This window comes from Canis aureus, chromosome 11 (genome assembly GCF_053574225.1).
Source record: "Canis aureus isolate CA01 chromosome 11, VMU_Caureus_v.1.0, whole genome shotgun sequence".
In the NCBI taxonomy this organism is placed as follows: Eukaryota; Metazoa; Chordata; class Mammalia; order Carnivora; family Canidae; genus Canis; species Canis aureus.
In genome coordinates, this window is record NC_135621.1 from 30,680,547 (window position 1) to 30,708,085 (window position 27,539).

Genomic DNA, 27,539 nt, shown 5'->3' on the forward strand with positions numbered 1-27,539 from the left:
CCTGCGATTGGCCGCGCGGGAGGGGAGGGGCGGGGTGGCCGCGGCGCCTGCGGGGAGCGCCGCCTCAGTCCTCCGCGGGCTGCGTCCCGGCGGCTCGGTCCGCGCTCCGTGCGGCTAGGCGGGCGCTGCGGGCGCTGCGGGCGAGGACAGCGCGCACGCGCGGAGAGCAGCCCCGGAGAGCGCGCGCGGCGGCAGGTGTGCCGGGCCGTCCCCGTCACGTGGTCAGCGGTCGGGCGCGCCGGCCACCTGCAGGGGGCGGTCCTGCGGGCCACACCTCCTTCGGGCTGGAGCCCCCCGAGAGTGAGCCGCGAGGACCCGGGAAAGGTGTTGGGCACCCCTCAAGTTAGGGGGAGGACGGGGGAACACCTACCCTCGTGCCACCGTGGCGATGAGTAGGGGGGTGGCTCCCCTGGCAACCGAGGCCCCGGAGGCGATGGAGGCGTTCGGATTCCCTGGGGGGAGCCCCAGTTTCGAGCTTGAAAGGAAGGAGGCGGGCAGATGAGCTCGGAGGCCCCTGGGTCGTGGTCCCGGCTCGACCGCGCCTGGCGCTGAGCGCCCACGCCAGCCCCCCCCGCCCCCCCGGCCTCGAGGGGCCACCCCGAGCGAGGCCTCACGTCCCGGGCTGCTGCAGGATGCGCCTCGCGGCCGCGGCCCGGCTGTGGGGCCCGCCGGGGCTGCTCCTGACCTTCGCCCTGCACCCGGCGCTGTGCCTGCGGCCGGGCCGGACGGCGGCTCCCCCGCACCGGGACTACTGCGTGCTGGGCGCCGGGCCCGCGGGGCTGCAGATGGCCTACTTCTTGCAGCGGGCGGGGAGGGACTACGCCGTGTTCGAGCGCGCCCCGCGGCCCGGCAGCTTCTTCGCGCGCTACCCGCGCCACCGCAGGCTCATCAGCATCAACAAGCGGCACACGGGCAAGGCCAACGCCGAGTTCAACCTGCGCCACGACTGGAACTCTCTGCTCAGCCACGACCCGCAGCTGCTCTTCAGACACTACTCCCGCGCCTACTTCCCCGACGCGGGCGACATGGTGCGCTACCTGGGCGACTTCGCAGACCGGCTGCGGCTGCGCGTGCTCTACAACACCACCATTGCCCACGTCACTCTGGACAAGGACCGGCAGGCCTGGAATGGCCATTACTTCATCCTGACCGACCAGACGGGCCAGGCACACCGGTGCAGGTAAGGAACCGGTCCCAGAGCCCACCTGCTGGCACCCCTTGATCAGCCGGTAGGTGTGGAAAAAATGAGAGAACAAGGCCATTTCTTGGGTTTGGGGGGGGTTTTAGAATTGTATTCATTTAGAGAGAGCACGGGCACGCTAGCGTGCAAGCGGGGGGAGGGCAGAGGAGAGAGACTCTCAAGCAGACTCTGGGCTGAGTGCGAGCCAGACTCCAGGCTCCATCTCATGACCCTGAGATCATGACCTGAGCCGAAATGAAGAGTCCACCGCCCAACCGACTGAGCCACCCAGGCGCTCCAAGGGAATGTCATTTCTGCTATTCTTTGCTCCCACTGAAATCCAGTGCTGAGAGGATTCAGCTCAGCCATCATTGCCCAAATGCGTCCTAAAGAAAATTGTGATCAAATGTGCTTGGAAAATACGACCCAGCTCCTCCTCCAGGATTTGTCAGCGTTTAATAACACGTTCGCTGTGACATCAGCATTGGGTGTTCCACATCATGTGGCTTATGTACGCACAAAGCCCTTTCTGAAGAGCATCTCCCAGACCTAGTGTTCCTCAAAAGACATTCTGGGAAAAGTGTCCTGCAAGTGTTAGATGGGCTCGGTGGGATTTCAGAATTGGGCTAGAGTGGGAGGCCCCACAGGCAGTGATGCCAGCATTCAGCTTTAGCTTGGTTTGGCTTGGGAGAAAGCTTAACGTTGTATAGACAATCCAAACTCAGAACCACACATTCTACTGCCCTGATTCAGGCCTCACAAGGACTCTGGGGAAAGGTCACTAATCCTCGTTTTACAGATGAACAGCTGAGACCCAGAGAAGTTGAGTCACTGATGCTATGTCACAGTAGTAGGTTAGTAAGCACTGGCGTTATCTGAGCTCCTGTGTTCCCAACCCCAAAGCCTCTGTTTTTTCTGTTACACACGACTGCCTCTCCCTTCCTAGCCATTAGTCAGGCACCTGGCTCCAAGCAGGTGCCCAGAGTTCATCTTCTCATGCCTTTCGTGGGAGGCCCAGCCTTGCTCCCAGCTCATGACAGCCGAGGGAAAGAAGGACTGTGCCGGCTTGGGACTTTCAAGCATTTTAGAGAGCCCAGCGACAACACAGGGGAGTCAGATCTGAGCTGGGTGGATGAGGGTCCAAAAACAAGCACCCACGGGGGTTTCATATGTCTTCTACAGGCCACACAGTTCTGTTTTCAAAACCACTCGTAATCAGACCATTCTGCAGACAGCAGGGTCTAGCTCCCGGCTGCCCCCGCACAGGACTGTAATGCCCACTAGTTGAAGTGCAAGAGTCGGGAGTCAGGCTAATCCGCTTTCAGGTTCTGGCTCTGCTGTCGCAGGAGCTTTGGAGGCGGTGGGCCTGCAGGGCCTGTGTCTCCTCACCCATAAAGCAGGCCAAGTAACACCAACTCAGGGCTGCTTTAGGCAGCGAGATGATGCTCGAAACACCTGGTAGGGAGCCTGGGGCAGAATTTCTGCTGGGCAGTCCCCTGCATCAGCCCGGCCATCCGAAAAGGCAAAATGGACCACCAAGTTTCATTTTCCCCACTGACGGCGATACTTGGCCTCGCTGCTATGTTCAAAATTAGGTGAATTATTCGATTTGTCATGTGTCACCTTCTCCCCGGTCAGAGAGCTAGATTAGTTCTCGTGTTTGACATCATCCCACTAAGGCGTAAGGGAAACTGTCCCCTGGAGCAGGCTCAGTCAGGGGCAGGGGTGCAGTGTCTCAGGTGCTGTGGGGGAAGTCAGTCAACAGGTGAATGAATGGACCTTCCTCTGTGATTTTTTTTAGGAACCGGCAGTCTGGGTGAGGTGAGTGAGCCAGGCAGCAGGTCCAGGGAGTGATTTTCATGTCACAGTCTTACAGCTACGAAACTAAGCTGTCTTCCCTCTGTCTCCTCCCCACAGTGTGCTTCTGGTAGCCACTGGTTTGTGGGTCCCCAACCAGGTTGACTTTCCTGGCTCTGAACACGTGGAGGGTTATGAGTCTGTGTCCGTGGACCCCAGGGACTTCGAGGGTCAAAATGTGCTGATCCTGGGGCGTGGGAACTCTGCCTTTGAGACGGCAGAGAACATCTTGGGTGTCACCAACTTCATCCACATGCTGAGCCGCTCCCGGGTCCGGCTATCCTGGGCCACCCACTACGTTGGAGACCTCAGGTATGCCAGGGGCTGGATTCTCTCCTGCCAGCCCCCTCCAAAGCCATTCCTGACCCCACTGGCACAACCACCCCTTCTTCGGAGTCTCCCTGGTACCCTGTTCAGACTTCTCTCTCTCTCTTTCTCTTTCTCTTTCTCTCTCTCTCCTGGCATTTCCCTTGGGCCCCAGGGCCATCAACAATGGCCTGCTGGACACCTACCAGCTGAAGTCCTTGGATGGGTTGCTTGAGTCCGACCTGACAGATCTGGCCGTCGTGAAGGACCATGAGGGCAAGTTCCGCGTCACCCTGAAGTTCTTTCTGGAGGAAAGCAACCAGAGTGCCGACGCCATCACCCTCCCCCAGGATGACAACGACAACTTTGCCATGCGTGTGGCTTATGACCGGGTCATCCGCTGCCTGGGCTGGAAGTTCGACTTCTCCATTTTCAATAAGTGAGTTCAAACTGGGGTGGAGCTGAGATCACTTTGCAAACCCCTCCTAATACCTCCCTTGGGGTGGGGAGGGGAGAGTCCCCATCCAGCGGCCCACGGCAGGGCTTTCAGGACTCCACTGTCAGAGTCCCGCCCAGGACCTGAGCTCTCTGTCCTCACAAGGACAGGTGGCCCTGAGCCCCTCCGTCCTGAAGCAGCAGCAGGACCTGGACAGTGGACTTCATTTGCGTTGTGATCTTCCACCCGAGGGAGGGCAGAGTGAGCTCAGTCAGAATGAGGAAGTGAACTTGCCAAAAGACAGTGTAGCCTAGTGGCAAAGGGGATAGGCACTGGGGTCAGTCTAAGATTCTCGACTGACCATGTCTGCAGGCTCTGGGAAAGCTACTTAACCATGCTGTGCCCCCTTTGTCCATCACTAAAATGAGGATCATAGTTTCCCTTCCTACAGTTATCGTGAGGATTAACATAGGAAAGCAGTCAGCATGTATCATACACTTAATAAAACGGTTGCTGCCAACATCACTTATAATTGTTTTCAACTGCTTTGCTGTGGATATTGCTGCCACAGCCCCTTGGCAAGGCTTGGTATCAAAAAATCCATCCAGTGCCTCACTCTCCTCTGGCCAGGACACAGGCAGACAAGGAGAAACTGAGAGCCTGAGGCAAACCCATGTCCCAGCGGGTCACACAGGACCCGGTTGGAGCCCAGAGCCCAGCCTCACGTGTGGCTCGAATCCTAGTTCTGTCCCTGACGCACCACATCTTCAGCCTGAGCCTCAGCTATTCCATCTGTGAAACAGAGATCACCCTACCCAGCTACTATGGTCCCAGTGTTCTTTTGGTACAATAAGCAATATAAAGCACGTTTACTTAGCTCAGTGCTGAGTGTGTAAGTTAGTGATTTGTACACAGCAGTGATTTGTATTTTTTTTATTTTTATTTATTCATGAGAGACATAGAGAGGCAGAGACACAGGCAGAGGGAGAAGCAGACTTCCTGCGGAGAGCCAGATGCAGGACTCAATCCCAGGACCCTGGAATCACACCCTGAGCTAAAGGCAGACACTAACCACTGAGCCACCCAGGTGCCCCCAGCAGTTTTTATTAACCACCCTTTCCACCCTATAGGTCCCTCAGATTGTCCTCCAGTGGTGAGTTCAGCAAGAAGTACCCACTGGTCAAAGCTAGCTATGAATCCAAAGGAAGCCGGGGTCTCTTTGTCCTGGGCACCGCCAGCCACTCTGTGGATTACCGGAAATCTGCCGGGGGCTTCATCCATGGATTCCGATACACAGGTGAGCCTGACAGAGAGAAACATCCCCAGAGTTTGTAAACATACTCCTGATTTGCAGCAGTCTTAATGGGAGGGTTCGTTGGGTCGTCGATTGCCTTAAATTCCCCGTCTGGGACAGATGGCCACAGGTGTTCGTGGTCTGAGGCTAGATCTAGAAAAGTATCAGGTAAGGCGTGAAAGTAAGTACATCTGAGGGTGGCCAGTTACATACTTCAGCCCTGTGCCAGTGAAGCACCAGGTATTGGCAAGAAGGCAGAGCTTGAGGAGTGCTCGTGGGGGTTACTCCCTAGCTGGTGGTCTGAGAGGCGAGGCTTCGTGACCTCTATAAGCCTCCCATGGACAGCCTGATGTCAGAGATGTAAATAAGATGAGCTCTCCACCCTTGAGGAGCTGTTGTACAAACTAAGGCAACAGCCAGGGACCCTGAAGCTACAAGACATCATGCACAGATTCTCTGGGTATCAACAAATTCCAATAAAAACTACAGTTGGATCACATGAGTCCTGAGGGTGTAAGTGTTCTGTGCTCCAGGCAGGCTGCAGGGTGGATGCTCTGATGCGTAGCGAGTGTTCCACGGGCCTATTAATTTTGTCACAAACACCACAAGGGTCCTGCGTCCTGCATCTTGGCTTTTCTGTATTTAATTTGAGGACTTCTATGAGCTTTGCCTTTTACTGTCCTTCCAGTTTGGCAGGGAAAAATAACCGTGTTTTGTTTCCAGACGGTATATTTTACGTCCCATGCATATTAGAGAAGGAAACCAGAGAGTGTTAGCTGTCTGTAAACCAAAATATTTGCAGATCACACCCAGCCCCACAACCCGAAGTGGAAGAGCCTGTCCCTTGAGCACAGAGAACCTAAGTAACTTCCCCAAAGTCACCCAGCCAGAGGACGGCACAAGGGTCATTTAAATCCACCGGTGGCTGATCTTTAAGCTCACAGCCGTCCACTGTGCTCCAGGCACATAGGAAACCGCCCCACGTGTCCAGCGAGCCACTGCTGTGTGGCCACTACTACCCGCGAGGACCCTGCAGCAGGAGGGCTGGTGTGGCTGTGCACATCCTGCTCAAACCTGAGAAACCGGTCCCGGGGGAGACCAGGAGCCTTCAGTAAGGCAGAGGAAAGCCAACAGAAGATAAAATATGGACAGCACGGACCATAACCGTGTGGAAGGACATGCCAGACGCCCAGCCTGTCTGTCCCCCTGCTATATCTCTGTCAGCCCACCCACCTCCATCTGACACGTATCCCCTTCGTCTCTCCTGACTGGTATTCCTGTGTCTTCAGGGTCTCTCTGGCTTCCATCCAGCTGCATGGTCCCCGCCAAGACCCCCTTTTAAAAAAATCTTATCTTTCCTCTGCTTAGGCCTTAAGCCTCTCTCAGCGGCTCCCCACCTCCCGCTTCCCCACCAGCTGTGTTGTGTTGTTCCTTGACCCCTGTGCAGAATTCAGCTTAGCTATTGTTTCCTCCAGAGCCAGATGTCTGGTGGGGCCGAACGGCTCTCCTGAGACCGTTGGCCTGCGGAGTCTCCCGTCATGTGCACTGTCTGTGTCCTTGCCTCTCTTGGACTAGGGCCTTGTGTTGATCGGCTTGGGAAGAGCAGGCCCGATTTCCAACTGTGTACGGCAGCACCAGACATGCAGCAGTACATGTCTCTGTCATTTCAGACAGCTGTCGCTCTTCTGGCCTTAGCCCAGTAGGATTTAGTGATGGTTTGGATATAGACGTGAAAGGGAGGGGGCACTGAAAGAGTCTCTAGCAGGAGAAACGGGAGCCATGGAAGGGGAGCAGGGTGAGAGGAAGGTGCAGGGTCCAGTGCTGGCAGACCTGGGAAGGCTTGTGCGGGGATTTCACAGGGCCCTGGAGTCTGCACTGGCCACGCCCATCCCTGCAGCTCCTGTCCAGGGCCGCCTTCACACTGGAAGCAAAGCCTGGACCATGGCCCGTCCAGCCCTTGGTAGGAAGCCTGTGCTGACCTTGCTCCAAAGGCATCCTCTTGGAGCCATGCTTACAAGCGTGTCTTGAGCTCTAAGGAGGCAATGGGGACCGTGCATCCCTCCATGTGGTGGTGAAAGATCAAATCTCAAGTGCGGTGTGCTGTTCTTCCCTCCGGTCTTTTCAGTGCGTGCTGTTCACCGCCTGCTGGAGCACCGCCACCACCGCGTCCCCTGGCCTTCCACCGAGCACCCCATCTCACAGCTGACCAACTCCATCGTCCGGCGCGTGAACGAGGCTTCTGGGCTCTACCAGATGTTCAGCGTGCTGGCCGACATCATCCTGTTGAAGGAGTGAGTAGCCCAGCCTCACCGTTCACCCTGTCCTAGCTCTTCTCTGCCTGCTCCACATGTGGAGTGGCCCCGGACTCCCCTCCTAAGGTGAAGCCTGTGGGGGGCAGGGGGGATCTGCTCTGCAGGAAAACATACCATGACATCAACGCCACGAGCTCTGCAGGCAGACGGACAGACCTGGGTGTGCATCTGAGCTCTGCCTGTGTGACCTGGGGCAAGTCAGTCTGCTTCTCTGAGCCTTCCTCTCATCTGCAAAATGGGGATAATATCACCTCGCAGACAGGAGGAAAGGGAATTGGTAGAGCATTTGGCACCGAGCAGGTGAGCAGTAAACCACAATGATGCGTAGCACCAGGGTGGCCCAAAGGGACTCCCTCGGGCCAGGACCATGTTGGCTCCTTATCAGTTAAGTGATGGGTAGCAGATCACAGATGACCCCCGGCAGAGCTGGGAGGGAGAAGGGCTGCAGGTGAGGGCACTCAGAGGACAGGTGGCAGGTGAGAAGCGGGGGAGGGAGTCCCACAGTAAGAGGGGAGCAGCCTGACCCAGCACCTAGTGCAGGGACCGCAAGGAAGTCCCAGTGCGCAGCGCAGGACCTCCCGTCACCCTGACTCCTCCTGCCATACCCGACCTTCACGTTCAGGCTCTCCACAAACCCCGTAAGCTCTCCCTTCACGTTGTGTCACGAATCTGACCGCCTCTCCCCAGCCCCAGCATCTCACCTGAACTAACTGTCCTCCCACCTCTGCCCCACGGCCGGCTCAACACAGCGGCCTGGTGGGCCCCTAAGACACAAGTCACACACACTCGTCTCTATTCAGTACTCTCCAGGGGCCGGGGTTTCCCTTCTCGGGCCACGTGAATCCCAAAGTTCCTGCCGCTGCACACATGAGCCCTCCTCTACCTGCTTCTCCGCCAGACCACTCTGGCCATGCTGGCCGCCTTCCTGCCCCTCAGAGACACCAAGGCACTCACCCCCTCCCAGGGCTTTTCTGCGAGAGTTCTCTCAGCCTGGGTCCTCCTTCCCCCAGGTACATCTCGGGTTACTCAGAGTTTTCTGGAGTCTGTCCCAGGTGTAAGCCAGGGCTCGGCTGCTACAGTAATTGTAAAATGAGATGCGTGGGGATGACCAGAGCTTGTATGCTGTTGGATTGTACAGGAGACACACACACACATGCACGTGCACACAGGCCCCTCTCTCCTCTGCTGCAGCACTGAGGCTCTGGCCCTCCCACACTGCTCTTATCGCCAGGAACGCCACAGCCTTTGAGTACCTGGAGGAGTTTCCCATGCAGATGCTGGCGCAGCTGGAGACCATCACAGGAAGGAAGGCCCAGCACGGGCTCTTCGTCATCAACATGGAGTACGGCAGAAACTTCTCTGGGCCCGACAAGGACGTCTTCTTTTATGACCGGTCTGTGGGGCACACAGAAGACGCCTGGCAGTCTAACTTCCTCCATCCCGTCATCTACTACTACCGGCACCTCCCCACCGGTGAGCCAGGCCTCTGCTGTACCCCGAGCACGGGCTTTAGGACCAGGCACTGCTTGGACCCCACGGTCTATCACCTGCCATCACTAAGCCCTCACACAACTCTCCCAGCTGACAAAGGACACTGGGGGACACCACCCAGAAACCAAATGGGGCGGAAGGCCTAGGAATAAGACACGGTGTCCCCAGATTCTGGCGCATACCATGTGACTTGGGCAGGCTACACAGTGCTGTGACCTCCTCCAGGCGCCACATAGTAAGAGGAACACTGTCTTGCTATGTGTCGCCAAAGGAGGCTGGGCATGGAGGGGGAGGAAACCTGGAGACTGACTCCCAGAGGGAACAGGGATAGAAGCTGGGGGTGGTTAATAGGAGTATGCAGCCTAAATGCATATGAGCTGGGCAGTGTCCTCAGGATGTGCTTTCTCAGGTGTCCTCAGGCTGTGCTGTGTGGCCTTGGACCATTACTTAATCTCTCTGAGCCTCCACTTCCTCACTTGCAAAATGGGAATAACCATAGGATTGTGTGAGGATAAATGAGATGAAAAATGCAGAATGCAGGGCATCTAGGTGGCTCAGTCAGTGGGGCATGTGACTCTTATCTCAAGGTTGTGAGTTCAAGCCCCACAGGGAGTATAGAGCTTACTTTTAAAAAAAAAAAGTGTTTTGTTTTTTTTTTAAAGAAGCACAGAACACAAGCCCAGTCCCTGGCCCAGAGTAGCTAGCAGCAGGTGAACCCCCCTACAGAACACATCCCCTGCTTCAGAAACTGAGGAGCTATCACTTGGAAGATGATGCTCTACAAACAGCCAGAGATAGTATCAGCTGGAAGAAGTGACAGAAACACAGGCTTAGTAGTCAAAGCTGTCCGACATGGAATGGGTTGCCTAAAGCCAAGTTTCCCGATACAAGGGTGGTCGAATCATGGCTTAGTGGCCGTGTGCCTGGGACACCACAGGAGTGAGGCCCCACCAGATCGGGAGCTGGACTAGGTGAGCTCTCAGACCCCTTCTGATGCAGGGCCTTTGAGTCTCCTCGTAGAAAGTACAGTTCTGAGACAGGCTCAGTGCACCTGAGTCCGCATGCATCTTAGAAAAACACTAAGTGCGAGTGATTACTCTTGGTTCTGCTTTCTGATACCACAAGGAACAAATGTAGCCTCTTCCTCATGCCGAGCTTATAGACACAAGAGATGACCCTTGAAGAGGCTGGCCACTGCCCGCAGGGAGTGTGTCAGGAGAGCCGAGCACAAGGGGGCAAGGGAAGTGCCTGGAATGTGTGGGGATCCCATGGTCAGCTCCAGGATGGGAAGCCCAGCCTCGGGGCTCTGACACTCTGACACGGCTCCCCATCTCCTCCCCACAGAGCAGGAGGTGAGGTTCCGCCCTGCTGACTGGGCCCTGCCTCGGCCCACGGCCATCCACCACATTGTGGAAGATTTCCTGACCGACTGGACTGCCCCAGTGGGGCACATCCTACCTCTGAGGCGCTTCCTGGAGAACTGTCTGGACACTGATTTGCGAAGCTTCTATGCAGGTAACCTAAGTTCCTAGAAGGGCCAAGGAACTGTGCAGGGGGATTGATAAAAGACCAAATAGACCAATGCCCTGTGGAGTTTCAGGATTCATATCTAGAAACCCAAAACCAAGAATTCTGTTATCCACAAGGTAGATCAGATGTTCACAGAAACCCTTCCTGGTGCCGCACACTTGAAGTTGCTGAATAGGATGTCATTTTCAAAGAATTGGCAGGAGAAAAGGGGAACTCTTAGGAAAAGTATAAAGCTACCACTAGATGTGGCATATCTGCCAAAAATCAGTAGCCTAGAGTCTGGGTAACTGACCAGCACTTGGGGGTGAGAAGGTGAGGCTGGAACAGGATAGGAGGTCTGTTTAGAGACCTTCTCTTAAGCTTGGATCTCAGTGGATCAGCTAGAAAACACAAAACACTCTCAAGAGGAAGATGGTGGAGACTCATCCTTTTGGCCCTGGGTAGATAAAGGGAAAATCTCCCCTGAGAATTTTTTTTTTTAAGATTTTATTTATTCATGAGAGACCAAGACAGAGGGAGAAGCAGGCTCCCTGCAGAGAACCTGATGTGTGGAACTCAATCCCAGGACCCCGGGATCATGACCTGAGCCAAAGGCAGACACTCAACCAGTGAGCCACCCAGGTATCCCTCCCCTGAGAATTTCTAACTGCCTCACTCATGTGAGTTTGGGGCCAAACCTCATACTATCATCATGGTGCAAAAACCAAAGAAGTAAATGCAAGTCTTCTGTGAAGAAACCAACTTTAAAACTGAAGAAATACATATGTACATACATACAAAACAGGGGTCAAAAAATTCCCACAGATAAAGTTCCAAGTAAGTTGAACCAATACCACCCCCACCCCCCAAGGAAAAAGCACATAACACATAAGGATACAAATTGCCATGAGGGAGGGTCAGTAGAAACAACAAACTTCTCTATTAAACCAAAAAGACTACAGGAATTGGAATAGTAACAAACAGGATACAAAGTCTAAAATATGTAAAGAAATGAAAAAAGTTATCAGAAACATGGAAGGGGCAGCATTCAGAAAGATCCAAATAAAACTTCTGGAAAATGAAAAAAAAATGTAATAACTCAGCCTAGGGGCGCTGGGGTAGCTCAGTCAGTTAAACGTCCAACTCGTGATTTCAGCTCAGGTCGTGATCTTGGGGTCCTTGGGATCAAGCCCCATTGGGGCCCCACACTCAGCAGGGAGTCTGTTTGGGATTCTCCCTCTCCTTCTGCCCCTTTCCCCTGCTCACATGCTCACTCGCTCTCTCTCTCTCTCTCTCTCTCAAATAAATAAATCTTTAAAAAGGCAGAGGGGATAAATAAATAAATGCGGACGGGGAACTTCAAAGATAAAGTAGCACATTAGACAGAGATGGAGAGAGAATTGATGAACTGGAAAGTAGCTGACAGAGAAATCTGATGATCCAGAGGGAGAACCAACTTAAACAAGCCAAATTTTTGCCTTTTATTTTTTTTTAACACCCTGAATGCCTAGGTTACCTACTCTTCTCTATCATACAACACTAGCTGTGTATCAGGCACTACTCAAATAAGACCAGCTCACAGATGGTCAGTCTCTGGCCTGCAGGTCAGAGAGCAAGTGTCTTTGTTTCAGATCCAATCAACTTTGAAATAAAAAAATGTGTACATGAAGAGAGATGGCATAAAACAGTAGTGCAAGCCCATAGTCTAAATAAACCTAGAGGTGATTCATAGCACAGGGCTAAGCAGCTCTGAAGTGCTGGCTTTCTGCAGACTGTCAGCTGTGACCACACGCTCACCCAGGATGGAACATGACGCAGCTCTAGAGATCTCCATACAAAACCTTCCCCTGTAAACAAACAAAAAAACCTCTGCCTGTTTCTCAAGGTGTCAGGAGCACACAAAGCAGTGCTGGTCAGGGGCGTATCCTGCCCTGGGTTCTGGCTGCATCATCCAGACCCTTGAGCCTCCTGGCTCCCGCTCCCTAGGTATTGCTCAACACTACAAACCTCTGAGCATCACCGTGTCCAGCTTGGAAGAATTCTCCCAACTTGGAGCCAGCTGGCAGAGAGTGGGCTTTTCTCTGCCCACTTAGCTGACATGCAGCAGCTAGCTCTGGCCCTGGATTCTGCAGGGCTCCTCTGCCCCTGGCCCCTGCAAAAGGGGGCAGCATAGGTCATCAGAAGGTGGTACTTGCCCTCCCATCTTCCCCCTGCATCTGCAGTCCTCCCTGCTCAGAGAGGACTGGCCTTGCCTGTTCTGCCGGGGGCCGTCGGTGCCAGAGGTCAGAAAGTCGGAAGTACCATTTGTGTGGCTTTCTGCAGCCTGTTCACCCATGTGAGCCTCACAACATCCTTTGTAAGGTGCCCATTTCTTTTGAGAGAAACGACTCAGAATAATTTTTGGACGTTCGCTCCTTCCTATCCTGTCTCTAAATCCCCAAGAAGACTGTTTCATCTTTTCTGTTGTTGAAGTGAAAAGTTATATAAGCACTCAGCTAAAAGACTGTTTCTCACTTCCACCCTCAGTCCCAGAAGGAACTACTTCTAGCTTCTCTGGTGGTTTCTTCATGTGTCTGAATGATAAACATCCACAGCTGTTTCCCAGTAGAGCTGCCTGGACCCCTGCACCAGCTTCCCACCGTGGCACAGACCGGGGCTCACACGTTTTCTCTTTCCATGACCCACCGTGCTCACAACAACACTTTACACGCAGTATTTGCAACCCAGAGATCGCTGAGGGAATAATTCCTTGCAGGCAGCTCTGAGTTCAGAATACCACTGAGCCCCAAGCTCCCAGCCCAGCCAGGCCAGCTTCCAGAAGGAGAGGCTGAGGGTTTGCTCCTGAGTGGCTGAGCTCCCAGCCGGTGCCGGTTTCCTGCAGAGCAGCCTGTTGGGCCCTGATCTCTGGGAGCTGAGTCATTTCTGTGATTTGCTTTCCATTTGGAGCCTCGTCCTTCCAGAATGTCAGGGCAGCCTCCTATTCTTGGGACTTCGGGGAGGGTCAGGATCCGTGGCTGATCAGGTCAGAGATGAGATCTACAGAAGTCAGCTCCCCAGCTTAAGGGGTGGAGGGCACTGGGTGAGGCCCCGGGGCACCAGCACCCACACATCCTGCACCTCTCCCCATACCTCTTTATCTTACCCTCTCATCTCCTTTTGCTTTTGTGTAGAATCCTGCTTCCTGTTTGCCCTAACACACCAGAAGCTGCCACCCTTCTGCCAGCAAGGGTACCTGAGAATGCAGGGGCTCATGGGTACCGAGAGCCTCCGGCGGCACGGAATAGAGAGCGGGCTCCTGCGGGACTATGCCACCGTGGGCAGGCCCCGGGAGGATGGGGGCCAGCGGCCAGTGGGTAGCTCCCCAGCCCCAGGGCTTCCGGTCCAGCCCCTCGACGGCAACAAGGAGGAGCTCTGACAGCCATACTACTCCCACCCAGGCCCACAGCCAGCCCCTCTGTCCCACCGACACATGGTTGCCAAAGACCATTCAGGTCTTCACAGTGACCAGACCACACGGAGAGCGTGTCGAGGTGGAGGGGTGGCCGTGCAGCGGTCTCCCCTCTGGTCCGGTCCTTCAGTGCGTAGGAGGCGGGGTCCAGGGAAGGGCATCACCTGCCAGGTAGAGCCGCCTTCCACAAGCCAGGCTTGTCTGCAAGTAAACTGCCACTGAGCACCCGGCTCTCACCCTGGCTCGGTTCTCTCCCCATCATGTGCCCAGCAGTCCCATTTCCTTCTGGTCCACTCTTCAGATGAACCGGGATCCTGCCTGCCCGTGGGCCATGGCACAGGTGGAGCTGTCCTCATCTTCATAAGGGTTTGTGGCAGGCACTTCAAACAGAAGTTCTAATACCCTCCACCACCTGGGGTGGGTGGGACTGTCACCCCTGATGAAGACAGCTCAGAGAAGTTAGGCGACTCCAGGGGTCCGGCCAGGCGTCCCTAGCCCCATCCCACAGCCCCGAGGCCTGTGCCACTCTGCTCACCTGACCAGTCTGCCTTTCCCCGCCCCCACCCGTTTCCAGAAGCCATGAAGGTGGGGGCAGCCCTGCTTATCATCACAGGCCTGGCTGCTGTCACCAGACAGAAATAGGACGGCTCCCGCAAGGCCACCTTATCTAAGGTTTCTGCCTCAGCAGCAGCACTGAGGGGCTCCCGCCCCACAACTGCACTCCCTGGCTTCAATCTTCAACATCTGCGTCTTCTCTCTCCTACTGGGCACCTTGCCCTGCCCCTGCCCTCCGGCTTCCTGCACAACGCCGTGACCCTGGTCTGCCCGAGCAAGTTTTTAAGACTGTCACCATGCCGTCCTTCAGTGAGGATCTTTTCCAAGGTGGTTCGCTGGCTGTTTGTACAGAGCCCGGCTCAGCGTGGGCAAGGAGGCGTTTCTAACTGCATTTCCTGGTTACTCCAGCCCTTCTCACTCTCTCCCTTGCCAGGACTCTGCTGCCTTCCTACACACTCCCATCAGGCACTCTTGACCCATTTAGGAGTAGGCTGCGGAAAGCATTTGTACATGAAATAACTGATGATCACTTTCTCACCAGTTCTGCGGGGCCCTGTATCCACTCAGAATTCAAGGGATGCAGCTCTCTGGATCCACGTTTCTGGAAACGTCCTCTTCCTCCTGGCCTCAACCACTGGGCCCCACGACCTATGTGCAAACACCTCTCCCTCCAGCCGCGTGCAGTTGTAGCAGTGACACTCGACAGCCTGAGCCTGTCCAGAGGTGCTTACCCTGTAACAGTACTTGGCATAGTTTCCCCAGGGCCGAAACATGTAAAGATGTCTCCCTAAATCCAGAAAGCTGGATTCACCATATGCATAAAGATGATACATAAACCAGATTCGGGCCCCTTCAGCCCCCCACCCTTCCTTTCCCAAGACCTTTTTCAAAACAAATCTCTTCACTAGGACTGTTCCCATAATGTCAAGCCCTGTGCTACGCACATCACACCTCCCAGCCACTGAAGGCAGCTAAGCGCCCTGTGCCCATCAAGTTGGAGGTCCTGCAACAAATAATTCACGAATGCCCAACTATGTGACATCTGCTGCTTCTCCCATCATCTGCCATGTGGTTAATTGTACCAACATTTCAGCCAGCCTTCTTTGTGTTTCCTTAGACATGGTTCCATGGTTCAGCTGATCAGAGATGCCTTCCCTGGTTCTCCTTGTACAACCAGGCAGCAATTTGGAAAAGAAAATAAACCTCGTTTTGCATCCCTATTTCATACCGCACTTCAAAATTAATTCCAGAGCAGTTTTTAAAAGCCATTTAGAAACTGGAAGTGACAGGGTGTTATAATAAAGGACTGTCCAACTTCAGAAGCAATGGGATAATTCACCAAAGGAGAAGGCTTAACGGTTCCAGCCCGTACTTAATTTTTTTACATTTTTATTTAAATTCCAGTTAACATACAGAGTATTAGTTTCAGGTGAAATATCTTTCTTTTTAAGTACTCTTTACACCCAATGTGGGCCTCGAACTCCCAACCACAAGATCAAGTGTCATGCTCTCCACTGACCAAGCCAGGCAGGTGCCCTTGCACCACCCCCTATACTTAAGTGATGTGACTAATGTGACCATTTAAAGAAAAAGATAAAAATTAAAAGGCAAATAGCATGGGTAAAAATAGTGCCAGCATAATAACACATAAAAATAAATAATAAATATCTTTAATACATAACTGAATGGGGTTAGTGAGAAAAAAAAAAGAATGAACAAATTATGGGACAGTCACCTAAGAAAATACAACACAGCTCTCAAAAACTCAGAGATGGTGAAAGATCATGCCACAAAGCTACATGTGTGACAAAGTCAAGTGAAAAGCAAGCTATGAGATTATAGTTGTGAGCTACTTATTATTATAAAACTAGAAAGCCACAGGCGGGGGAGACTCTGGAAAAGATATACCAGAAAATGTCAACAGTAGTTGTATTAGATTTATGGAGGCATTTTTCTTTCCTTTTTCTTCTTTTGTCAAAATTTGTGGTTACACTCTATAGTGAAATAAATATTTATTTTTTTTTAAATCATCTCCTTTTGGGATTTTAAATTGCTAGGGGCAAGAGGAGCAGGGAGCTCCAAGAAATATGCTTTGCTCCAGTCCTGGTCATGCCCATGGTTTTGTCCTCCCAGGCTGGGAAGACGCACCCAGTGTTGAGGGGGAAGATATACGCCCTCTAGAGAAGGGAATTTTTTTATAAAGATTTTATTTATTCATGAGAGACACAGAGAAAGAGACATAGCAGAGGGAGAAGCAGGCTCCCCATGGGGAGCCCAATGCGGGACTCGATCCCAGGACCCTGGGATCACGACCTGAGCCAGAGGCAGATACTCAACCACTGAGCCACCCAGGTGTCCCCCCAAAATTAGGTCATAAAAAAACTAGCATTCACCCACCAAGAGACTGTCTCCCCCCTCCCTCCCCCCCGCCCCATCACTTGCTTGGGTCATGTTGCAAAGGCATCCAGGCATCCAGGTATGGTTAGGTCCATGTGGCAAAGAGCCTAAGGCCTGCCAAGAGCCGTGTGCATAAGCCTAGAAACAGATCCTACTCCCACCCAGCCTGTAGATGACCAGAGTGCTGGCCACCACCTTGAACACAGCCTCATGAGAGACCCCGAGCCAGGACCACCCAGCTCAGCCTCTCCCTGATTCCTGCCACACAGAACTTTGAAATAATGTGTGTTGTTTTAAGCTGCTAAGTTTTGGGGTGCAGAGTAGGGGGTGTTTCATTACACAGCAATAGACAACTAATATATGCACTGAAGAGCCACCTGCATTAATTTGTCACCACAACCCTAAAAGATAGATAATCCTATCCCCTATTCCTATCCTATTCCCCATTCTTATGCTGAGCACAATTACACAGCAGGTCAGTGGCCAGGTGCTTCCAGAATCCACTTCCTTCCAGCCATTATCTAAATATTAAATCATTAAAGCAGCCATGTCACCTATGAGTTTCCTTCTCTTGAACACTGGCTAACAAGAAATTAAGGGACTAAGCAATTCTCAAACCTAAGAAACAGTAAATAAAGTGTGTGTGGTCCCACAGGGTGGCAGGGAAGTGTTGAAATGCTGATTACGCCAAAAGTTACCCTCAAAGAGTGTTCATCCACAACGTCAACCAGATCTCCTGTGATTCAGGTGGGGCAGGGTGACTCAGATGGGACGAGGAAAGCTCTGGAGTCTGAAGCAACCACCTCCTCCAGGCTCCAGCCTCATTTAGGATCCTCAGTTCTCTGACCAATTACAATATCATCCCCCAAAAGCTAAATTGGATTCTTCCCTAGAAAAGAAACTGTAGGCTGCATCATTTCCCTGCAGATGCTAATTTTTTTAATACAGTAAAAATGCTGACTGGGGAAAGGTTTTTGTCAGGCTGCAGGCTTTAAAGAAGCATTTAATTCAATCTGGCATCCAGACGGAATATAAATCTGCCACCAAGTGAAGCTGATGGGCAAATATACGAGAGGCTTAGCCCAAGTATTTAATCCAAGTACATCATGCGACGAATCCATCAATCCTGAAATAAAAAATAGCAGATGTATTTAAGCACGGAAAAAAAGACCAGCAGAATATCCTGTCTCGCTCCTTTCTCAATTCTGCAGAAGTAAAACCGATTTGCCGGCACTTCTGGAGAAAGCCCCAAGTTTCCTGCTCATTGCAAAATGTTTCAAAAGTCTGTCACCTGTTTGTTTGGGTTTTTTTTTATTCTTTTTGAGATATTACTGTCTCAGCCCAATCTCTCAAGTCATTCCAAATCATTGTAAATCAATTAGATGCAGAAAAGTCTCACCCCCAGAAAAAAAAAGACAATGCAACAATCTATCATAAAATGTTCACAGTGTATTATAATCCGTCATTGTAGTTTAGAAATAAAGCAACTACGAAAATGTATGCGATGAGCCCCCTTAACACCAGCTATGTCTAAATTTATTTTTTTTAAGCTTTATTTATTTGTGAGAGACACAGAGAGAGAGACAGAGACACAGGCCAAGGGAGAAGCAGGCTCCTCCCAGGAAACCTGATGCGGAACTCAATCCCAGGACCACAGGATCATAACCTGAGCCAAAGGCAGAGACTCAACCACTGAGCCACCCAGGTGCCCCTATGTTTAAGTTTTGGGTTTTTTTTTTTAAGATTTTATTTATTTATTCATGAGAGACACAGAGAGAGAGGCAGAGACACATGCAGAGGGAGAAGCAGGCTCCATGCAGGGAGCCTGATGTGGGACTTGATCCTGGGTTTCCAGGATCATGCCCTGTGCCAAAGGCAGGCGCTAAACTGTTGAGCCACCCAGGGATCCCCCTGTTTAAGTTTTAAATAAGTCTACCAGGAAAAGAAGAAGAGTCCAGAAGCCTGCACTATGAAGCACTGTGGTACATTAAAGATGGTAAAAAATGTTGACAATTCCTGTCAAGATGTGAGATCTATGTCCCCTCCTCTTGAACTAAGGTGTCTCCTGGGACTATGCCGCACCAGCCTCTGGGCACAGGCCCTAGAAGACTGGCAGCTTCCACTACTTCTCTGGGAACCCAGCCACCATACTGAGAAAGGCCCATGTAGAGAGGAAGTGAGGCACCTGGCTGAGCTTCCAGCTAATAGCCCAGACCAACTTGTAGCCACGTGGATGTGCCATCTTGGAAAGAGCTCCGCCAGTCCCAGCTGAGTCCCCATGTGGAGCAGAGATGAGCTATCCCTGCCACGTCATGCCCACATTTCATATTTGTAAGGAAAATGCTTATTGTCCTAAGCCACTAAGTTTTGGGGTGGCTTGTTACACAGCAGCAGATAACACGGACAGACACCATGGAGAGGCTAGAAGGTGGCTGCAGTGAAGGTACACCTCTAAAGCAGGTCCACTATCTGCATTAGCATTGTTTCTTGTTTCTGTTTTTGCTTTTTTAGAGAGGGTAGGAGCAGAGGGAGAGGTAGAATTTTAAACAGGCTCCACACCCAGCACAAAAATCATGACCTGAGCCGAAATCAAGAGTCCGACATTTAACTGACTGAGCCACTCTGGTGCCCCTGTGCTGACAATTGCTAATAAGTGTATCACAAAGGTAATTGCAAAGCACACTCGTGGAAAAACTCTTGGTAAAATATAGCTGTGGTATTGCGCCATTTAGTGTACATACACTGAGGGATCAGTTATAAAGAAAAGTGAGGGGCGCCTGACTGGCTCAGTCGGAAAAGCGAGTGACTGTTGATCTCGGGGTTGAGTTTAAGCCCCACGTTGTATGTAGAGAGTACTTCAACTGATCCATCAATCAATCAATCAATACTTTCTAAAAATTTATTTAAGGAAAAAAAGAAAAATGAAGGAAAGAGAAGCATGAGCAAGTTAAAAGAAGAGAGCGCACGGAGACTCAGCAGCTGTTAGGAAGTTGCCTGAAATAAAGTGGAAAACTCTGGAGTCTGATGTCCACCTTTGCCTCAGGACAACCACAAGTAGCCTGCCGAGTCCTGTGTGCATGTCAACAAGACAAACCAGTATTTCACTGAGATCAAACACTCCGCCCTTGAAAGGGATTTTCACCTCAACTGGCCCAACACAACTGGTTTTGATCAAGGGACCATCCTCCAGCATCAAAGACTCCCCAACTTTGTCAGACACAAACAGATCAAGGAGTCATATGGCAAATGGAAGGATTGTTATTGGACCTGAAGCAAAAACTCCTTAGTACAAGTATGTTTGTGATCTGCACGCCTTCCCCGGGAGAACCCACTCGGCATCCACCCAGTGCTCTGGGACCACCCACCCTGGGGTAGACCCCATCATGCAGACTGGCCAATCAGAGAATGAGCCACGGCTGGACAAGAGAGCCACACAGGGCCAATCAGAGCCTTGCCTGGGACTTGACGCCGGGACACTGAGAGGGAGAGTTACTTTCCTGTTCTCAGACTGTGCACCCAGAGTCAGACTTCTTGTGACTGGTGATGACCATCTTTCCCACCACATAGAGAATGAAACCAACATGCTGAGAAAACCAAAACATGTGAAGAAAAGCCCTCGGAGCCCTGCAGCTCCTGTTATTGGGGCTCTGATCCTCCTGTGCCCAAGCCAGCTGGCTGCATCCTGAGCATGCCAGTTGTACAAGCTAACAAGACCCTTTCCATGAGCAGGTTTGAGTTGCTTCTCAAAGGAGTCACCAAATGATCTCTGTCTTGTCTTGAGAAGAATTCAAGGACAAACACTCAGCGCAGCGGACCAGCAACACAAGCAGAAAAGTTCATTACAGGGAAAGCACACTAGTGAGATGTGTGCGTGGGCAGGTTCAAGACAAAGAGAGCTGAGTTCCCCGGGTTTGGGTTTCTTTTAGCCGCACTTGTGAACTAAGGGGCAGGATATTCATCACTTAGAGCAGGGAAGCAGGGGTTCATGCTTTTTCTTCGTAATATGGTCAGAGGTTTCCTGTCCAGGCATCCACCATTGTGGGCCTGCCTGGTTTGATCTGGCTTCTTGGGCAGGGCTGCCAGGAACGGGATGCTCCAATGGTCGGCCAGCACTTCCTCATTGTTGGCTACCAGGCATCCTGTTAGAACCTAACTCACTGCCTGCTCAAACACTGACACTTGCTGCATTAGAGTCCCAACTACCACAAGCTTCAAAGAGGGCCATCCTTGGGGGCCGGGTTACAGGACTCCCATTCACACACCAAAAACTAAAGCCACTTCTCACTTCATTCTTTTTCTCTCTGTCTTTCAACAAACATTGGCTGTGTTCTGGCACAGGACTAGGTCCTACATCAATGAATGACGGAGCTTCCATTCATAACAGATTAAAAGTGATAGTAAATTGTGCTGCGCATCAGGGGCTAAAATGGAGAATAAAAGAATCAGAATACCTTTCATCACAGAGCTTATAGTCCAACAGAGAAGACAGATGTTAAACAAGAAGTCCTCAGGATAAAGAAAGAGGGGTGCTGAGGGATTACATAAATGCCATGCCCTGACTACTCCCCTTTATTCCCACTTGCGATATTGTGGCTTACCATAAGAAATATATATTTGGTCTTCATCTCCATTCCCAGCACAGAGTTCCTAACTTTGGAATTTCCTAAGTGATAAGAGCAATAAAAGTGTCTTTTGCCATTTCTAACAAACCCTTAAAAAAAAAAAAAAAAAAAACCCTTTTGAGACCTGCAGGAATTTATGTTAATGGGGGGACTTTTGGAAAGTCCCTAAGGATGGGATGGGGGAGGGAAAGGACACCAAGCACATGAGTCGAGGACTGGAACTTTCAGCCCCAACCCCTGACCTCCAGGGAAGGAGAGCTGGAGTTTGAGTTCAACAGCCAGTGATTTCTCATCAATCATATCTTTGTATTGAAAGTTCTATCAAGGAGATCCCTGGGTGGCTCAGCGCTTTAGCGCCTGCCTTTCGTCTAGGGCATGATCCTGGAGTCTCGGGATGGAGTCCCACATCAGGCTCCTTGCATGGAGCCTGCTTCTCCCTCTGCCTGTGTCTCTGCCTCTCTCTGTGTGTCTCCCATGAATAAATAAATAAAATCTTTAAAAAAAAAAAAAAAAAAGGGATCCCTGGGTGGCGCAGCGGTTTGGCGCCTGCCTTTGGCCCAGGGCGCGATCCTGGAGACCCAGGATCGAATCCCACATCGGGCTCCCGGTGCATGGAGCCTGCTTCTCCCTCTGCCTGTGTCTCTGCCTCTCTCTCTCTCTGTGACTATCATAAATAAATAAAAATTAAAAAAAAAAAAAAGATTGCCTTTAAAAAAAAAAGAAAAGAAAGTTCTATCAAAACTCTTGAACAGGGACACCTGGGTGGCTCAGTCAGTTAAGCATCTTCCTCCACCTCAGGTGATAGTCCTGGGGGTCCTGGAATGGAGCCCCCACCTCACATCGGGCTCCTTGCTCAGCAGAGAGTCTGCTTCTCCCTCTCCTACTGCCCCCCACACACACCACCCCACCGGTTGCATTCTCTATCTCAAATAAATAAATAAATAAAATCTTAAATTAAAAACACACACACACACACCTCTTGAACAAAGAGATGCAATGAGTTTCCTGGTTGGTGAACACATGGAGAGATATGGGAAGAGTGGCAATCCAGAGAGCATGGAAACTCTGTGCCTTTTCCCATATACCTCACCCTATGTCCCTCTTCATCTAGTCGTTCATCTGTATCCTTTACAAAATCCTTTATAATGAACTGGTAAATGTAAGGAAATGTTTCCCTGAGTTGAGTGAGCTACTCTAGCAAATTAACTGAAACCAAGGATGGGAGTTATGGGAACTTCCAATTTATAGCCAGTTGTCAGAAGGACAGGTGATACCTGGACTTGTGATTGGCGTCTGAAGGGGTGGGGGCTGGGATTATAGGACTAAGTCATTCACCTGTGGGGTCCCACACTACCTTCAGGTAGATAATGTCAGATTTAATTGTTTGAAGTTGGAAAAAAACACATGAGGCCACCCATGTTATTGCAGTTCTTGGACTGTAAAATATGCCTTTTTCACACTAGATTCAACTCTCAAACTAGGAATGGGTTTTACAATCATGGCCAATGAGGTGGCAATGATGATGTAGTTGTTATTGCTAGAGGAAGACTGAACAGCCTCAGCCCTCATTCAATTAATGTATTTGGTCAATACACCACTTAGGGTCTATTTAATGCTAGAACACAAATTCTGGTTATTGCTAAAAAACCTGCTATTGACACTTTGGTAAGATGAAGAAAATGCTAACATCAAAACTTTTAGAAGTAATATCAATAACTGGGGAAAACTCTGGAGTCAATAGTGGAACACTCAAGAGAACTATTATATCACCAACCTTCTTTTTGGCACAGAGGATGGTATTTTTTAGGAGAAAATATGGATATTGATGTCAATGAATCAAGAATTATTCAGAAGAACTGGATTCTGAATGTGTGAAGTTTAGAAATTTCTTACCAAACATATTCACTAGTGTTTTCTTTTTTATATAGGCACAAGACATATATTAAGTTTTCTTTAGATAAGTCAAAAAGAAGGGCATCTGGCTGGATCAGTCAGTAGAGCATGTGACTCTTGATCTCAGGATTATAAATCTGAACTCCACATTGGGAATAGAGATTACTTAAAAATAAAATCTTTAAAAAATCAATCAGTTGGGGGCACATAGGAGGTGCAGTCAGTTAAGCCTTGGAGTCTTGGTTTTGGCTCAGGTCATGATCTCAGGGTCATAAGATCAAGCCCTGAGTGGGGCTCTGCACTCAGTGAGGAGTCTGCTTAAAACTCTCTCCCTCTCCCCCTCCCCCCTTGTGCAACCACATGCACGCACGTTCTCTCTTTCTCTCTCTCTCTCTCTCTCTCTCTCTATCCTCTTTCTAAAATAAATATTTTTTAAAATTCAATCAGGCCACCTGGGTGGCTCAGTCAGTCCAGCATCTGCCTTCAGCTCAGGTCATGATCCCAGAGTCCTGGGATTAGTCCTACATCAGGCTCTCTGCTCAGCTGGTGGCCTGCTTCCCCCTCCGCCTGCTACTTCCCCTGCTTGTGCTCTCTCTCTCTCTCTGCCAAATAAACAAAATCTTAAATAAATAAATAAAAATTTAAAAATTCAATCAAAAAGAGCTCTTCCAATAAGCGTAGAATAAGAACTCTAATGAGAAACATTGTGTCTAGTGTAATAACTGACAGTTTTATTATGATTGGTTCAATGAGAAAAACAGGAGCCACACAACACATTTCAAGTGAGGAAAATTAATATAGAGAATTTGTTATACAGGCACTGAAGACCGAAAAGGCAAAGGGAATGCAGAGATAACTCAGGAATACTAAGTGTAAAACCAGCACCACCACTTCCTTGGGATGTGCTAACTGTTGGGAGTAGCTGGGACTCAAACCTCTGAAAAGGAGGTGCTGCTTACCTAGTGGAGGGGTACAATGAATCTGGTTCTGAGATCCTGAAGAAAACCAGAGGCTGGAGGTGATGGCTGCTGCCTGGGTGGGGGGCAAGCGCTCTGGACAGTGGTAAGAATGGGAAGCAAGGGGCATCTGGGTGGCTCAGTCAGTTGAGCATCTGACTTTTGGTTTAGGCTCAGGTCATGATCTCTGGGTGGGAAGATCAAGCTCTGCATTGCCTCGGGGCTCCTCGCTCAGAAGAGTCTGCTTCCCTTCCCCATCTGCCCTTCCCCCCACTCATGCACATTGTCTCTAAAATAAAGTAATTAATTAAAAAAAAAAAAGAATGGGAAGTAAATAGGTAGGAACAAGTCCCTTCTCCATCCTCCTGCCTTCTAGTCTCCTTCAAATGATCCTTAGCAGCAGAAGCTGGCCAGCAGGCAGAGGCACCATGGTTCACAGGTTTCTAGCGCTGTCATCACAAAACACATGTAAGAGTGGATCTGGAGTTGAGAAACAAAGCTTAATAATGGGCACAGAAGTGTTTTTATTCCTTAGTGATACCTGAAATAGTTGCACAATTTACATCTCTCAGGTTCTATGGAGTAAGATAGCTATGGTGGCCACTGCATGGCCCAAAATCCAAGTGATATAAATAAGATATGTTTAGTCCTTCCCAAGTGACAGTTGGCATGAACAGTGCAGAGAAGATATGTGGCTCTGCAGGGTCAGGGACTCCAACTCCTACCTTTTTTCTCCACCATTTTCAACACATGATTTAAAGCCTATGGTCCAAAGTAGTTACTCCGGTTCCAGCTAATGCACCCACCTTCTAATCAGGAGAAAAGGATGGCATACCCCATCTTTTTTTTTTTTTTTTTTTTAGGATTTTATTTTATTTATTCATGAGAGACACAGAGAGAGAGGCAGAGACACAGGCAGAGAGAGAAGCAGGCTCCCTGCAGTGAACCTGACAGTGGGTTGATCCCAGGACTCCAGGATCATGCCCTGGGCTGCCTTAGGCAGACGCTCAACGGTTGAGCCACCCAGGCATCCCTGCTCCATCCTTTTAGAGCAGAATTTAGTAAACTACTACCCACGGGCCAAATCTGGCCTTCTGCCTATCTGTGTAAATAAAGTTTTATTGAGACACAGACATGTCTATTCATCTATGCATTGTCTATTTCTGCTTTTGCACTTAACAACAACAGAGCTGAGCAGTTGCAGCAGAGACTTTAGGCCCTGCAAAGCTTAAGGTACTTATCATCTGGACCTTTAAAAAAAGTTTGTTGGCCCTGACTTTAAAAGAACAGCCTGGAAGTTGAACAAATGACTTCCATTCTCACAACCTAGTTACACAGCCAGGGGAAACCACAAGGGACGCTGGGAGATACAGTCTTTAGCTAAAGAGTCTAGGCTCAACTTGAAATTCTGTTACTCCGGAAGACAACAGTCTCCACCACACAACCTTTCCATAAGTTCTGCCTCTGGCTTTTCTCTCTCCTGATCTCTGCATCACCAGAATCACTGAGTTGTCTGAACCCCTCATTTACTGAGACTAGGTGTACTTTATTTTACTGTTTTCTATAAATTTCCAGCATTTTATTATATAAATTATAATTTATATAATTTATTATATAATTAATATGTATTATTATAATTATTAAATAATGTAATTATTAGCTACCTAGCCAGTAGCCTTTCCCTCATTCCTTCCTTGCTAGCAGCTTCCTGATTTTGTTTAGAATGGTATGGCTGGAGGAGCTCAGGACAAGTGGGCCAGCTCCAGAGAATGAGCCCTGCAATTGGTCTAATCCATCCCCATTTGCCAGTTATTGGTTTATTTATTTTTTAAGATTTTATTTATTTATTCATGAGAGACACACAGAGAGAGGCAGAGACACAGGCAGAGGGAGAAGCAAACTCCCTGCAGGGAGTCTGATGTGGGACTTGATCCCAGGACCCCAAGATCACACCCTGAACCAAAGGCAGACGCTCAACCACTGAGTCACCCAGCTGTCCCTAGTTATTGGTTTAGAAGTGACCATGTCACCCAGTTCTGGTCATGGAAAAGTAAAGGAAGGTCTCAGGGAAAGACTGTACTGCCAGATTCTTTTTTTATTTTTTATTTTTTATTTTTATTTTTATTTTTTTCAGATTCTTTTTTAAAAGATTTATTTATTTTAGAGAGAGAGAGTGCAAGCACGCATGCACACATTCACGTGCATGAGTAGGGGCAGGGGCAGAAGGAGAGAATCTTCAAGCTGACTCCCCCCAATCTTGGAGCACAGAGCCTGACTGGAGGCTCAATCCCACAACCTATGAGATCATGAGCTGAGCCAAAACCAAGAGTCAGACACCCAATTGACTGAGCCACCCAGGCGCCCTTGTCCTGCCTGATTTTTAAAAGACACATAATGTGGGACGAGAAAATCTACTTGCTTTGGGAGGATGTGATGGGAAGATATGATGCTTGCAGCCATGAAACCCATCCAGTGATCGTGGAGGTGGGAGAAGCCAAGAAAGTTGCAGAAAAGCAGACCTAGAGCCCTAACATCACTGAACCCTGAATTAATCACCCTGAAACTACCTACCTTCAGACTACTCATTTTATAAGGTCCTAAACCTCAAATATAAGCCACTTTTGGATAGGCATTCTGTTTCTCATAGACAAAAGCATCCTTTAGTGTATGCCTACTACGTGCCAAGAATGTTTGCATTTTAATGCTTCAATTGTATAAGATTTCAACTTTATACTCATTCTACATATTTAAAGAAACAAGGTTTAGAAAGGTTAAATAACCTACTTGAAAATCTTCTGGTCAAAAACATGGTTTGAGTTAGGATTTTTACTAACTCCAGCTACTATTTTTGTTTCTGCTTTTGTTTTTTCTTTACAAGGGAAGGTGCAGAGGGAGAGGGAGAGAAAGAATCTTTCTTTTATTTTAAAGATTTTTTTCATTTATCTAAGAGACAAAGAGAGTGTGAGTGGGGGGGAAGCAAAGGGAGAAGGAGAAGCAGACTCCCTGCTGACGTGGAGCACAATGCAGGGCTCCATCCTAGGACTCTGGGATCATGACCTGAGCTGAAGTCAGACCTCAACCAACCTTTTATAGCACTGTATCCTGGCTCAAAAAAAAATTTATTTATTTGTTTGTTTGTTTGTTTAATATATAACATATATTTGTAATATGTATACATATATTGTGTGTGTATATATATATGTATGTGCATATATATATATTTTTTTAACTCTTGGTAAGTGTCTTAGCTCAGGACACTGTAACAAAATATCACAGACTGAGT

The 27,539-nt window shown here is 49.8% G+C and overlaps 1 protein-coding gene across 1 annotated transcript; it reads left to right on the top strand.

The window, feature by feature from the left end:
• The first annotated feature begins 184 nt into the window (after window positions 1-184).
• Window positions 185-15,608, top strand: FOXRED2 (FAD dependent oxidoreductase domain containing 2). Its single transcript, XM_077914654.1, has 8 exons — window positions 185-1,180; window positions 3,098-3,349; window positions 3,519-3,782; window positions 4,910-5,076; window positions 7,199-7,364; window positions 8,617-8,858; window positions 10,221-10,391; window positions 13,556-15,608. Exons 1-8 carry the CDS (start codon window positions 633-635, stop codon window positions 13,798-13,800), a joined length of 2,055 nt encoding a protein of 684 aa, XP_077770780.1. The 5' UTR covers window positions 185-632; the 3' UTR covers window positions 13,801-15,608.
• The last annotated feature ends 11,931 nt before the right edge of the window (window positions 15,609-27,539 follow it).

Coding starts and splice junctions, on each gene's coding strand:
- FOXRED2 (XM_077914654.1), top strand. CDS start 633: ATGCGCCTCGCGGCCGCGGCCCGGCTGTGGGGCCCGCCGGGGCTGCTC. Junction 8,859..10,220: donor CTACCGGCACCTCCCCACCG/GTGAGCCAGGCC, acceptor TCCTCCCCACAG/AGCAGGAGGTGAGGTTCCGC. Junction 10,392..13,555: donor TTTGCGAAGCTTCTATGCAG/GTAACCTAAGTT, acceptor GCTTTTGTGTAG/AATCCTGCTTCCTGTTTGCC.